Source organism: Nymphaea colorata, chromosome 2, assembly GCF_008831285.2.
Source record: "Nymphaea colorata isolate Beijing-Zhang1983 chromosome 2, ASM883128v2, whole genome shotgun sequence".
NCBI lineage: Eukaryota > Viridiplantae > Streptophyta > Magnoliopsida > Nymphaeales > Nymphaeaceae > Nymphaea > Nymphaea colorata.
The window spans coordinates 31,903,096-31,917,877 of NC_045139.1; the positions used below are offsets into that span (position 1 = coordinate 31,903,096).

Below are 14,782 nucleotides of genomic sequence, written 5' to 3' on the forward strand. Positions count from 1 at the left end.
GCTTTATTTGTTATGTTGGTTTAAAATCGTGAAAAATGGATACCCTACAATTCATGAATATAGAATGCCTTATAAATAGTCACAAAATTCTAAGACATGATTTTAACGGGTGAAAATAGTTGGTGAATCATATTTACCAAATGTGAACGTTAGCTTGAAATAATTTAAAATAAAAAAGGATTCAGCAAGAGTCATTTCAGAATAGGTTTGCTTTCCATAGTAAGTGAGAGAGCTGTTGTATAACTTCCAGCGTAGAAAGAAAATTGAAATTTTTTGGGATCAAAATGAATGGAGACAAAAGTATTACTTTGCCAGTACCAAGTCTTTTTGCATTCGGTGGAAAACATAAGTAAATTGTTACTGATTTGACTAGGAAATATATTATGTTGAGAAAGTGTTTCCTATATCAAATTGATTTTGTTTTACTTGGAGCCACTTTCTCAATAACAATATAAAAAAAAGGCTATAGCAGAGGCCTGGGCATCGGGCCGAGCCGGCCCGGCCCAAGTCGGCCCGTCGGGCCCAAGACCCGGCCTGATTATTTGATGGGCCGGGCCGGGTACCGGGCCTGGTTGACCATGCCCGAGACCCAGCCTGGCCCGCTTTTGTTAACTGGCGGGCCGGGCCCAGGCCTGTGCTAGAGCCTTTTTTTGACCTTGCCAAGGAAGGTAGACATGGGTGCAAGCGCAGAGCAACGGCTAACTCCAAATGTTTCAACTGAACATCTACCGTCGATTGGAATGGAATTTAATAGTGACGATAAAGCGTATGAGTTATATAATACAAACGAAAAGCAAGATGGCTTCCATACACATATACATATTTTGGAATGTTCTTGATGTCAATTAATTAAGACTCGAAACACTTGGATAAGTTGAAATGCTTAATTATCTTCCACTGGCCCTTGAAAGTTTAGTTCATAAAATGTGGGTCAGTTTTGCAGCAAAGATAGTGCAAAACATTACCTACAATATTCTCATCATTTAACATCGAGATGAATAGTTTCTCAGGATGATGCTATGATCTTAAGAATATATTGATGGGCAACATATATGACGTCAATCATTTGTTAGCCTTTAATAATGTTTTTATAATAAAAAAATGAAAGGCTCCCTCGAAGCATCAACATTTCAATAACAAAAAAATCCACACCCTTATAAAAACAACTTGGATCCAAGTTGTTTATCAACAAAGAATTTTAAGATATTTACATTTTTTAAATAATATTTTTGGCAAAAAAATTAAGGGTTTGATTTATGTATATATGTAGTATCCTTACCAATTAGTTCTACTTCAAAGGTACTGATCAAACAATAAAAAAATTAATTAGAAAAATGAACACGATAACGCTGATCCTTTATTTCATTCTCAAGTAAGCTCCCATCAGAGACGTTTCCGCATAATCGTGTGTGTGACCCACAAAGTCCCAACGTATGTCCACCCCTGGCCGTGGCTAGGGCTTGGCCTTCTCTCTCTCTCAATTGCTCAATCTCTAGAGAGAGAGAGAGAGAAAGCAGCGGCAGAACAAAAAGGAACTGTGCGCAATAGAAATTAATTGAATGCTTTATGTGTGACACTAATTCCTTAAAAAAAGTTGCATAGACGCATATAGTACGTTATTTTAGTCATTTTAGTGTTCCATATTCTTGTTATTTTAGTAGTTTCTTTTCTATTTTCTTGACCATTTTGATAAACATTATATAACTATACTGAAGCTTTCGCTTCAATCATCTCCCCTCGCCTCACCTCACGAGTGATCACTTTTGTTATAATTTGTAAACTTAATCAAAGATCCTGTGGGTGCTAGAGCAGGTGTGTGTGTACATATATATATATATATATATATATATATATATATACAAGCAATTAACCCGCTATTTTAGCCATTTTATTGTTTCAATATTTTTGTTTTTCTTTACTTGCTTTTTTTTTTTCAAAATTTTAACTACTTTTATAAATATAATATAACTAACAAATTGGACCCTCAAGCTTTTGCTTCATCAGCCTTACCTCAACCATAGCTAGTAGTAAAACCATCTTCCATACCAACCGCAAGAAGTCTTCAAAGTTTTGTCCTTAACCAATTGCAAACTGGTGGCGAAGTGGGTTCTTAAGCAAACCCTTACGATTCACTGATGTGCTTCAACCTTTCCAACGAGTTCATGACCAACCCCATGTTCCCTGCAAATAACGTAGCACATTAAATTATAGCGCCATGTCCCGACAAAACAATCGAAGCTAGAAAAGGTGTGCACCATCTCCTGCTATTGAGAAAACAGAAAAATCACGACCTCTTGAGAATACTAACGAGTCGTCTGGAGAGAATTCCATTCGAGTCACAGTCAAGCTGTGGGATTATAAACATTAATACAGAGCCTTCCATCATCCTACTCGCCATAGCCACATTTCTGACTTCTGTAGGTGGTTTGAGAAAAAGATACTGGGAATTGCTGAATAAGGAGAAATTTACTTTCTATACAATAGCAATTTTTACATCTAAAATAAAATGCAGAAAGGTGTGCATACAGATGAAAGGGTTGCAGAGGCAAAATACGCATCAAAGCTCAATAGAAATGATATAACAAAGGCAAAAGTTCGGACAGTAAAATGCAGAAAGGTGTGCGTATAGATGAAAGGGTTGCAGAGGCAAAATACGCATCAAAGCTCAATAGAAATGATATAACAAAGGCAAAAGTTCGGACAGTAAAATGCAGAAAGGTGTGCGTATAGATGAAAGGGTTGCAGAGGCAAAATACGCATCAAAGCTCAATAGAAATGATATAACAGAGGCAAAAGTTCGGACAGTATCACCCTCATCATCCTCATCAAGTAGGAAAACAAATTAACCATGCTATAGCTTACAATCAACTCTAAAACTAACACATATGACATAACACATTAAAACCTCCAAACGAACCAATAAGTTGGTACATACCTTACATGAAAACTACAACAACCTTGTTTCTAAGGCTTCTAATGGAAGTTGAGGAGTCATCTATGGCTGACAACATGCTGCAGCAGAACATGTAGCCTAATGTACCTGATTCCTGCTCCAGGTGAAGCATTTAACATTGTTCATTCACATGAAGTCAACAGATCTAATTAACTATTTGAAGGGCTGTGCCTCAGGTTTATGTTTCCACAGAAAGCTAGAAGAGCTCAATCGTCCCTACCTCCCCCTTAGAGGCAAGCAAAAAAAAACTCCGGAAACATGGATCAACAACCCATAACATACGTATCACAATTTCATGTCAAATACCAAACTGCACCAATACCACAAAGGTCTCTATCTCTCCCTCATGGCTAGTCCCCCTTTCGCTTTCTGGTCACACACAAACCCACATCCATGGTACACTCTTAGCAGGGGCTCATGGGTTCTACAGAACATAGTAGAAAACCGTGAAAAAGACATTGAGCCACATATTTTAAGGGTCAACACGAAGTAGACATTGAGCCACAAATCAACTTGATGTTCAAAACGCTTTTCTTTATGGATCTTTGCAAGAAGAAGTACACATGGCTCAACCACCTACTTTCAAAATTGAAAAATTTCCTAATAATGTGTGCGGTTGCACAAGGCTCTACATGGTTTAAAACAAGCTCCAAGAGCTTGGTTCTCACGACTAAGCTCATTCCTCCACAAAGTCTCATAGAGCTTGGACTGACAATTCATTGCTTATTTTCAGGAAAGAAAACATGATCATGTATGTTCTCATATATGTAGACAACATAATCATAACAGGGAGCTCAACTATGCATGTTCAAAGGCATATACCATCTTCCAAATCAGAGTTTGCTATTAAAGACTTAGGAGATCTACACTACTTTTTAGGAATTGAAGTAAAGTATACCACTGGAGGGTTGACTCTCTCAACAACAATGCATTTTAGAGTTGCTCAAGAAAACCAACATGATTGAAGCCAAACCAATCTCCACGCCTGTGGTGACATCACCTCCATTGATTGCTCAAAATGGGTCCATGTTTCGTGACCCAAGTTTATATCGAAGTACAGTCGGAAGCACTTCAATATGCCACTATGACAAGGCCAGACATATCATTGCTGTCCACACAGTCTGTCAATATATGCACAATCCAACTGAAGTTCACTGGGGTGCAGTAAAGCGGATACTACGCTATTTGAAGCATAGGAACAGTCATGGTTTATGTTTAAAACTATCCTCAAACATGAACATCACAGCCTTCAGTGACGCAGACTAGGCCAGATGCCCTAATGATACAAGATCTATAGGAAGACATGCACTCATCATTGGACAAAATTTTTGTTTCATGGAGTTCAAAGAAACAAAGTGTTGTATCCAGATTGAGCATAGAAGCCAAAATATAGGTCTATAGAAAATGCAACCACAGAAATAAACTGAATACAATTTTTACTTCAAGAACTTGGAATCGAAAATTCAAGGCAGCCAATTCTATGGTGTGATAACATTGGAGCTCTCACCTCATCCAGTATATCATTATAGATGCAAACATGTTTTGTTAGAGACAAGCTGGCCAAAGGAGAACTATCAATTCAATATATCTCTACTAAAGACCAGGTGGCAGATATTCTCACAACCCCCTAATGACGCAAATACATAACATAATGATGTCAAAATTAAATATTGTCAAGCTCATGCATACCAAGGGTACGATGAGTTTGTGAAGGGATGTTAACGAGTGTAAAGGTAAGGCATGCGCGGCAACGGCTATTGAAGACAGCAAAGGCAAGAGATGCAGGAATATGGCAAGTCTTGGACATGCACAGCAGATTTTGTCAATCAAAGATTCAAGCACCCATGTTAACGTTAAAGATAGTCATTGTAAATCAAGACCCATAAATCATGGTGAATGTAATATAAAATGGGATGGAAATCCAACTCAAAAATAAGATAGAAAGAGAGAGAGAGAGAGAGAGAGATTTATTTCCGTGGACGTAGGACTGAACGACCGAACCACGTTAATTATTATGCTCTTGCCATGTGGTTGCTCATCTTTTCATCAATTCTACTAAAGAAGGCAGTTTGGGAGGTCATCAGCTGATTACGTGATTGATGTGCAAAATGAAGAATCAATCAACCTGGCACATTTTATAGACTTGTGCATCCCTAAAATATTCTCTTCACTTCAGCACGGCTGACCAGGTTGGGATTTTCACAGCCCAAATACAACATATATGAAACTACAGAATTTCTGAGTGTCAGAGACAATATAAGGATATTTCACAACAATAATATTTAAGCAAGAAAAGGCATGTGAACAATTACCTCAGAACAAATATCAAAGAACCCCACTCCTTTGGTCCCTCAAGCAACTTACAAACATGATTCCATATCCTAGGAGTTTGGGAGCATGTATAGCAAACAACAGGAAACATGATTCCGCATCATAGACAAGTTTGTACTGCACAAAAGGGGCTGCTCAGCACAGCAGCCCCCTACCAAGACAGAGAAAGATATTAAAAAAAGAAAAAGGAAAGAAACAAACAATAGAGAAAGGGGTCCCCCTTCCTTCATGCATCAAGACAAAGGGCCTGCAGAGCAGCCCCCATCTTCAAGGGTGGAAGCGATGCACAGAGGGGGTTGCTCGACAACCCCTTAGAGAGAGTGAGAGAGACCTACATAATGAACCTAGTAAAGGACCTTTTTCGAACTTATTGAATTCAAAGAATGAGTCAGACATACAGACATGATCTAAGTTTACGGCTGGTCTAAACCTATACTCGAATACTTGGGTCGTATGGCCAAAACCTGATATGCTGACAATATCCCTGTTAATGATTGGGGGCAAAAACGTTTGTTGCTTCATGATCGTCTTAAAGCAAGCTAATTAACTCAAACAGTTACTACAGTGATGGAAGGAAAGGTAGAATGTGTGATCTCATCTCCCATGAAAGAATATAGGAAAGCTAGATTAAAAATATATTAAAAGTGACAATGACAAAAAAAAAAAACAATATCAAATATTTTCATATTGCCAAAGATGCACCAAATTAAAAGTTTTTTTTTTTATTGTTGGAAATCTTAACTATAACCGGGCTTTGCTTAAAATTAGTTTTAACATTAATAAAATCATCGCATAACTAACTTAAACATTTTTAGGAGGAATAAGTTATATAGATATAATTAATCATGAATTCAATATCATTTGGAAAGTTAAGAGAACAAATGCTAAATGTTGGTCTTTTCAATCTGCAGACGATAGTTTTTTCAATAATATATAGTATAAAACTTAAGTGTACTTTTTTAACAATATCAAAAGGTTAGCTGTACATGTTTTTTTAATGATTAATTCTTTAGCTGCCATTTGCAAACTATTAGTTATTTAAGTGTGTAATTTGGAAGGATGATAGAAGATGAAAAGAAATTTGATCAAATAACCGGCAAAGTCAAGATATATTGCAAATCAAGAACAAGGATGAGTGGTTGTTTCTTAGCTTCATTTGTCTTTTTTTTTTTTTTTCACTTTTATTACAGTAAATAAAGGAAGAGGGAAGGATAATTGGTCTCCTCAATGGGGTCAGCGCTGGGGCTGCAGCCGTACCTGCAGTCTGTGTGACATGGTTCTCCACTCTCCCTAATCAAGCTGCTGTTAAATTCTGGCATGTATGAAATAGTGAAATGGCTCGAGCAAAACATCTAAGTCGTTAGCCTGAGTACGCGATTCATGCACCAAGAAGCAGTCATAGCAGTGAAACATAAATGTGTAGTGTTGCGTGCTCGCACACACACACACACACACACACACACACACAAAATAATGTACATCCACACAAAAAATTGATAAAAAAATCAGAAAAATTTATAGACAAATTCATCTATAACATGGGATAAGTCATCTAGTGTCCCCTCATCTTTCGCACTAAATAAAGAATAACAAAATGGTAGTGGCATAAACAAGTTGGACAAGCATAAGCACACCATAAAATTTCAAACAGAAAAATAAAGAACAATCACTTAAATTTACAAGAAGAAATATCACATATGCCTGCTAAAACGCACTTGGAAGCTGGATGCATATCTTGTATAGAATGCATCCCTTATTCAAAGAACCGTTCAATGCTTCCCCAAACCGTCAATCATACATCCAACATAACATTTATTTGAGGAATAAGAATGTTATAGCAATGATACAAGGTGTCATATAGGAATTTGGAGATGAGGACTGATTCGACCCAGATAAGGTGTTGAACTCGGATTTAAAAACCCAATTTGAATAAGAGGTCGAATCTGTTCAGGCTAAGCTATTGGAATTTGGTTTGAAACCAACAATTTGGATCCGAGTCTTAATATGATTCACCTTAGATCTTGAATTCGGATCAAGGGTCTAATAAGATCATATTTAGATGTTGAATGTGGAACCAGATTTAACTATAGGATCATGATCTACAGTCCACTTTTTGGCATCGTGTGGGCGATCTCCAAAGCAACCTAATAAACAAGTTGAATGGTCATAAGTACCCAAACTGATCTTTGCCTCAAACATAAGAATTTTAATTTTCCATGTTCAATTATTACATAGGAAATATTCAAAAAAAAAAAATATTCGAATGGGAAATACATAAGATAATAATCCAATTTTGGATTATATCTTAATCCATGATTCAAATATTTATATCAATCTTCTTGGCAAAGCAATCCAAGGAATCATCGAAGATCACAAATTGTTCACATAACATACATCTCTTTTTCTAAAAGAGTCCGCAATCAACTTCACAAACCGTCAATCATACGTCCAACATTTATTTGATGAGAAACAACATCATAGAAATGATAGAAGATGTCATACAGGAATTTTGATCAGAAGTCTGATCTGACCCGAACAAGCAGTTGAACTCGGATTTAAAATCAAGGTTCGAATCAGAAGTCTAATCCGATCCGGCTTAAGTGTTGAGTTTTGGTTTCAGATCAATTATTTGAATAAGACGCTTAACCTGATTCATGTCTTGGGTCTGGACCAGAGGTCTTATCTGTTCCCCTTTAGATGTTGGATTTGGGTTTTGCGACAAGAGTGTAGATCACAAGTCTAACATGATAATATTTAATATTTAAATGTTCTACAAAAATATTCATTTAAGTGTCGGATCAGGATCTACGATCCACTTTTTGCCATTATGCGGGTGTTCTCCTAAGCATCCCAACGGGACGGGAGAAGCTGCGATGGATTCTTGATCGGCGACGGGGCGAGAGAAGCGGCAGAGGATGAGGCCTGGCTCTCTGCGACGTTCTTGAGGGCATCCGTCTCCAAGAACTCTAGGTCGTTGGCGTTCCGCCACCAGTCATCATCGTTCTCCGTCGCCCTTCTTGGTCACTCGTTGATTCTCTCACTCTTTGAATCCCCTTCCTTCCTCTTTTTGCGCGGTTCGGATTAAGCCTAGCAATCTGAGCTCGGGTTTGGCTCGACCGGCCAAGTTAAAATAAAAAATGTTTTTTAAATATAAAATAAAAATATAAAATATATTTTTAATAATAAAATAAACATCATTATTAAAAAAAATTATGTTTTAAAAAAATATAAAAGACTTCATTAATTTAAAGAGCCTAAATAGAGCTCAAAGCCCAGCTTATGTAGAGCTTAAAGGGTTCCCGGTTGAGTCATATTGAAGTTTTTGGCTCCATGCCTGTTCTTAAGAAGAGATCCATCCTTGAGAAAATATTTGGTAAGAAAAACATTATATTATTAGAACACACTTGTTTAAATATCATCATGTTCTTATTTCAAGAAATATTGTGGAATGTTTTGTTATCAAATTTAAAAATGATATTCATGATCATATTGTGTTTCTTATAACAAAAACAGTGTGTCGTTTTTAGATTAAAAAATTTTGTAATTGGCAAGATGCAGAAATCATGTTCATTCAAAATAACAAAAAAATGCAGAAATCATGTTCATTCAAAATCCTGAATTACAGGAAGTTTGTATGGAAAGCAAACGTTCTAAAAGCAATAAGGAAACTATAAGCACGTATGGTCGTCGTCCATATTGACTTCTATATATGGCGACGACATTTTTGCTCTTAAAACTAACCTAAAGATTTAACGGTGCAAAACATAACTTTTTTTCAAATAATATCAAAAAGTCCATTTAGAAACTCTATGAAAATTGAAATTTTATGTCAATTAAATAATGCCTACTACAAGCATGACAGATTGGAAGCCTGGATTAGATTTTTCATTTTTTGAAGTGGAAAAAGCATCTGCCATCGTTTGCTTTCTTAGATATTATGAAGGTGGGGACACAGTTTTCTTAAAACTGTTTCTTAAAAATCTGGAAATATGTTTCTTAAAAATCAAACACAGAAATATGTTTTTGAAAATATATTTTTCAATTATCACACACTCATCAAATCATTTTTTAAATTAATGATTAACTTGAAGGGGTTCATTATGAGCCGACGACGGTTTCTGAGAAAAAATGGCATGAAGTTTGAGTATGAAAATAAACACGTGAGATCTCACATCTAGCTGCCCCTCTGGCTTCAATTGACCTGACTTAATCGGATCACCAAATGAAGGTTTTTGGTAAAAACCAATTTTCGGACCAGAATGTTATGTTGTTCTTTTTATATTTTGCTTTTATTGTCCAAACATAAAAACCAGTTTTTCAAATCTGATTAAAAAATAAAATTTTAAATGCCAGTTTCCATAAAACAATTTTTTAGCGTGTAATCACTTCTGTGAACCTAGAGAGAGAGAGAAAGAACTGATAAAATGGGAATGCAAAACAAAATTTGAAGACAAGAAGTCCCCTACGTATAAGAACAAATCGCAAAAATAAAGTAAAAGAATGAAATATACAAGATAGCAACACAATGAAACATAACATAGGGGTTGGGAAGAAAGTGGATAGACGAAGCGGCAAAGTCACCCAGTATTAAACAAAAAATAATGTTGTAGCTGAATAGCAAAGTGGACGTCCTTGAAATAAGGAGGAGCCCCTGAAAACTATGTTGTTGCGCTCTTCTCAAATGGGTCGTTAAGAGAAAATAAACTATAGCTTTCAGACACGATCCTAAGAAAATGGCAAATGGAGGGAAAGAAGGCTACTAACAAAGGAAAGCCACACACATATATATATATATATATATGAATTTGTATAAAAAGTGGGCGTAATCCACGCTTTGCCCACCAATCAGGTAATGTTCAGTTATTCAATATTTACGAATGGGCCGTTGTGCTTTCAATGAGTGCTTGTATTGTAGATAGATAGAAGTTGGAAGCCTTAGATAGGTTCTACTGTAAAAGGAGAGTCACTTATGTAGGTCTTTATTTAAGAAAAAAAATTCAAGAAAACAGTTATTTTGACTCGTGGACAAATAGGTTTTTAGGTAACGAATTCTCACTATATTTTATTTTTTGGCGCATCGGGAACATGCAAGATCAATGAGGTGAACTTTCCAGGAAAAATCCGTCCGGCGACTTTCTGAGAGGTTGAATTTAAAGCAATCGAATTCATAATAGAGTTCAGCACGGAATCTTTTTCATTCAGCTGCTTAGCATCTCCAGTTCCATAATTTGTTACTTGTGACCCAAAACAGATTGTCTGAAAGATCTTGTCAAATTGCAACATAAGAAAAAAATTTCTTACTCATTGAACACCATAGTGTTCTTTCGTAATTAACAGACTAAAGTCTGATAATTTTAATTAAGCAGTATTGCATTCACAACATAAAATATCTGTCTGTGACTCGGCATGAGATGGTGATGCCTTGAAAAAGAAGAGGAAGACGTGACAGATGAACATGCAAGATATTGACTGGCATCTCTGTTACCATTATGAGTCAGTGGCACAAGTTCTTATGCCTTCAAGAAGAGATTTCCATAACCTTGTTTTCAAAGTCAGGATAAGCTGCTAAAAGTCCCACGACTTCTGAAATGTATGACAACTGTGGAAAGTTGTCACATAGAAGAAGTAAGTTTCACGGAGATTACGATAATTAAACATGGAAAAAGTGAATCCTCTTCGAGGCAATGCCTAGCAGGCAGGAAAATTGGCTGAAAAAGGTTTCGTTTTGTGTCCTGATTTATCTGTAGAAAAAGAGCAGGAATAACAAGGGGATGATGAGACTGCAATCCAAGTCAGACAGGACTTGCTACTTTCTGGAATTGGACGGCGAGAGATGAGGTGGTAGAAGGAACCGTGAATTCTTGAACTTGAACAGCAAAATCATCTCAGAAAATTGAAACCACAAACAACTTTCACATAAGAACACAATGATATTTATCATTAAATAATCTGTCAGTTGACAGGGCTATGTACATCTCCCATTATTATGATTGCTACAAACCTAAACTCCTCATTTAGTATATTCTGATCATCAAGACTGACCAGCAATGCATGACCTGATACTACAAAAACACCACCTTTACACGAAACAAGAAAAAAAGGACAACAGAAGATAAAGCTAATGAAATATCCCACCTTCGGTGTTCATGGAACCTGCTCACATTTGCTCATATGATGCAAAAGTGTGTTTGCTTTCCTTTGAGCTCTACTTGTTCCATTTTTTGATAGCTCAACTAAATGGTCATACACCCCAAATTGTAATGCGGCTAAAACATGAGAGGAGTTGTTTATTCCTAATTCAAGCAAGACTGCGGTTGCACACTCCTTGTTCTTGGGCGTCCCTTCTTTGATCAATTCCACAAGCGTTTGAATAAATGGCATCTGCCCAATAGAATTGCGTCCTTCAGGATTGGATAACAGAAGAAACAGGATTGAGAGTGCCTCATCAACCATTCCCAAATGCTTGTCTGTCACTAATTGAAGCAGAGGTGCTATAATGCCGGCCTTGATGGCTCTGCCTTTATTAACTTGGTTAAGGGACAAATTGAAAAGGGCAGTGGCAGCATCTTTCTTACCTCTGACAGTCCCATTTTTAAGGAGGTCGACCAATGGAGGTATGCCATTCAAACTACCAATTGTAACCTTGTTCTCATCAACCATGGAAAGACTAAATAATGCTGCTGCTGAGTTTTCTCTAGCTTCCAGACTTCCATTCTGCAAAACTTCAACTATGGCTGGAATGGCTCCCTCTTTCGCAATTATCCGCTTGTTTGTCTCATCAATTGACAAGTTCAGCAATGCAGTTACTGCATGTTCTTGTATCTTGGAGTCAGGATATGAAAGTAAGTTTATCAAACGGGGAATTGCACCAGCACTAGCAATCAATACTCTGTTATCTGGGTTCTCCTTGGAAAGCTTGCGAATCTCAATTACTGATTCTCTTTGCACTTCAAGTCGACCAGAGGAGAGGTTTTGGACGATTGTAGATATTTCTTTTACCTGTACTGCCTTTGTATCTGCTTCCCGCTTTGGGAGTTCTACGTTGTACATTTCACACCAATTTGCAATTAAGTTGCGCAGAGCATAATTTGGTGCTAAAGACAGGTGTGCCAAAGGTTGCCTGGTCTTTGGGCAAGTTCTATGCCCAGAGCCCAACCACTTCTGTATGCTGGATCTTTCATATGTCTGGCCAGTTGCAACGATCACAGGGTCTGTCATGATTTCCAAAGTAATTGGACAAAGGAAGTCATTTGGAATCGACAATGATGGGCATTTTTTTAAACACTTGGCCTGTGAAACATCATCAACATTATTGGTGATTCCGCTTGTCTCTTTAACACCGGCAATTTGCTTAAACTTGTTCAAAACATCTACGATCTGCTGAATGGTTTCTGCAGATTGCCCTCCACCTCTCTCTTTCACAAGTTTTTTTACTGCCACAGTTTCTGACTTGAGGTCTGGAATAGTCTGAAGTTCCAACTTCTTTGCCAACCTTTCGAGTATAGCACTATCTGCGTTGCGATCATCCTTCTTTGAGAACACAACCATAATGTCCATGGCCAGTTCAATGTCCTGAGTCTCTGTTCTTCTTTTCGCTCTCCGGAGTTGTGATTGCATCAGCTCAACCTGAACAACGTTTTATCGACGAGGTCATCTTTATTCTCAAAAGGTTGTACAGCTTTATTAGTTTCAAAAGAAAATAGTCTTGTCTTTGATAGAGAGAAAAATGATCTACCGGAAGCAAGAAATGTGTACATGCATCCAGATAAAACAAAAAAGATATCATGATTGCGCTATTAATTACAACATCAGCTTCGCTGTTCAACAAAAGCAAATGTGAAAGGGAGAAGAAAAGGAAAATAAAACAACCAACTTTGTTTTGCTACATCAAATTATACCCACAAAGAAATAAAGAAGACGAACGAAACTGACCTGCTCTTTGACTTCATCAGAAATTCCCAACTCATCGTAAGGAATGGCATCCAGAGCCCTGTTCAATCTCTCGTACACTGCAAGGAACCTCGCCGCAATCCCCTCGCTGTCCAATGCCTGAAATCGGAAAAAGAAAAGGAGAAACAAGTACCCAGTAAATGAAAAGTTCATACAGGGGAGAAAAAGAAAAGCAAAGAAGGGAAGAAGCGACCAACCAAATAGATTTTGCTCCCGCTATTACAAGTCTTCAACAGTTTCTTCGCGCAAAGGAACGCCTTCTTCAAATCGTTGAAGCATGAAATCGATCTGGGCGACAATGGGCATCCGTTCTCTCTGATTTCCTCCAGGAGTGGGCTTAACAGCTTGATTCTCCTAACCAGGTTGAAGCATTCCTTCCTCTGTGTTTTCCTGTAATCTCCATAGGCCCCAATGGCTTCCTCAATCTCAACCAAGCTCTGTATCACCTCTTTCTCGTCCGCCTTTGACCTCTGCTGGTGCTCGCCCTCTTCCTCCAACGCCGTGTCTTCCATTTCTCCTCCTACCCAAATTGAGAAAAGGACCAAAACCACCAAAGGATTTCTGATCTGCGATATCTAACGGGTGGAACACAGTTGGAGGGTGGTCAAGCACATGATAGGGGGACGAGGGAGAAATGACGCTGCAGAGAGAGAGAGATAGAGAGAAGGAGAGAGAGAGAGAGAGAGAGAGAGAGAGAGAGAGAGAGAGAGAGAGAGAGAGAGAGAGAGGCCAGCAGGATTCCGGTGATTCAGGGAGATGGGGAGCGGCGCAAAGATCTCTCTCTGTCTCTCTCTCCCCCTCTATCTACATCAAGGATGGGCTTCTCTGCTTGATCATGGACGGGGCACGCTTCTCGCTGCTTGGTATTGCAGGCGCTCTTCGTTTCTTCCGTCGCCTGATCAGACTCTTCTTATTTTTTTTCGAAAAACAGTTAAAGCCAACCAACAAAATTCACTCGCCAATGGCCACTGGCCTCCATTCACCGCGTAGCGCGCTCTATGCCTCTTAAATATAGGTAGCTTCCTTCTCTCCCTTCATAAAAGTTCGCAAAGTTTGGACTTTGGACTCGATGGTACGTGGAACAGAATTTTGTGAGCTCATTTGAACTCCTTCTCTCTCGGTTCATCTCCATTGTCGTACTTGGAATAGAAATTTCCTTCCTCTCTCTCTCTCCCCCCCTCTCTCTCTGCAAGTTTCCAACCCCGGAGCATGGACTTGTCTGTACGTGGAACATGCATGTCTGAGACCAAGTTCGGATGCATCAAACCGAGTCTCATTATATACAGCTGGGCTTGACATGGACGGCCTTAGCATAAGATTCCATTCTCATACCGACATACATATATGGAGTATGCAATATTAACATAACATTCTAAACTCTAATCACAATCTTTTCATAAGCCAATCTAATGCCGACGGGAAACAATTTTAGAAAAAGGAATATTTGTGGAGGATTCAACGTGTTTGTAACATTTCAAGATATGTGACTATCAGTTGGTTTCAGCAGGACTTGTCAAAAGAAATTCAGTCTTTATCTAGAAATTAAAA

The 14,782-nt window shown here is 38.0% G+C and overlaps 1 protein-coding gene across 1 annotated transcript; it reads right to left on the reverse strand.

Annotated features, from left to right (window-relative positions):
• Nucleotides 1-11,194: 11,194 nt before the first annotated feature.
• Nucleotides 11,195-14,471, reverse strand: LOC116248533 (U-box domain-containing protein 15). Its single transcript, XM_031621380.1, has 3 exons — nucleotides 13,432-14,471; nucleotides 13,217-13,333; nucleotides 11,195-12,910 (listed from the first exon to the last, which is right to left on the reverse strand). The coding sequence occupies exons 1-3, from the start codon at nucleotides 13,744-13,746 to the stop codon at nucleotides 11,429-11,431; spliced, it is 1,914 nt and encodes a 637-aa protein (XP_031477240.1). The 5' UTR covers nucleotides 13,747-14,471; the 3' UTR covers nucleotides 11,195-11,428.
• Between the last annotated feature and the right edge of the window lie 311 nt (nucleotides 14,472-14,782).

What these genes read in the sequence shown, in the direction of transcription:
- LOC116248533 (XM_031621380.1), bottom strand. Translation starts at nt 13,746, where the DNA reads ATGGAAGACACGGCGTTGGAGGAAGAGGGCGAGCACCAGCAGAGGTCA. An exon ending in GCGGGAGCAAAATCTATTTG is followed by an intron (nt 13,334 to 13,431) that starts GTTGGTCGCTTC and finishes TTCCGATTTCAG; the next exon opens with GCATTGGACAGCGAGGGGAT. An exon ending in CTGATGAAGTCAAAGAGCAG is followed by an intron (nt 12,911 to 13,216) that starts GTCAGTTTCGTT and finishes AACGTTGTTCAG; the next exon opens with GTTGAGCTGATGCAATCACA.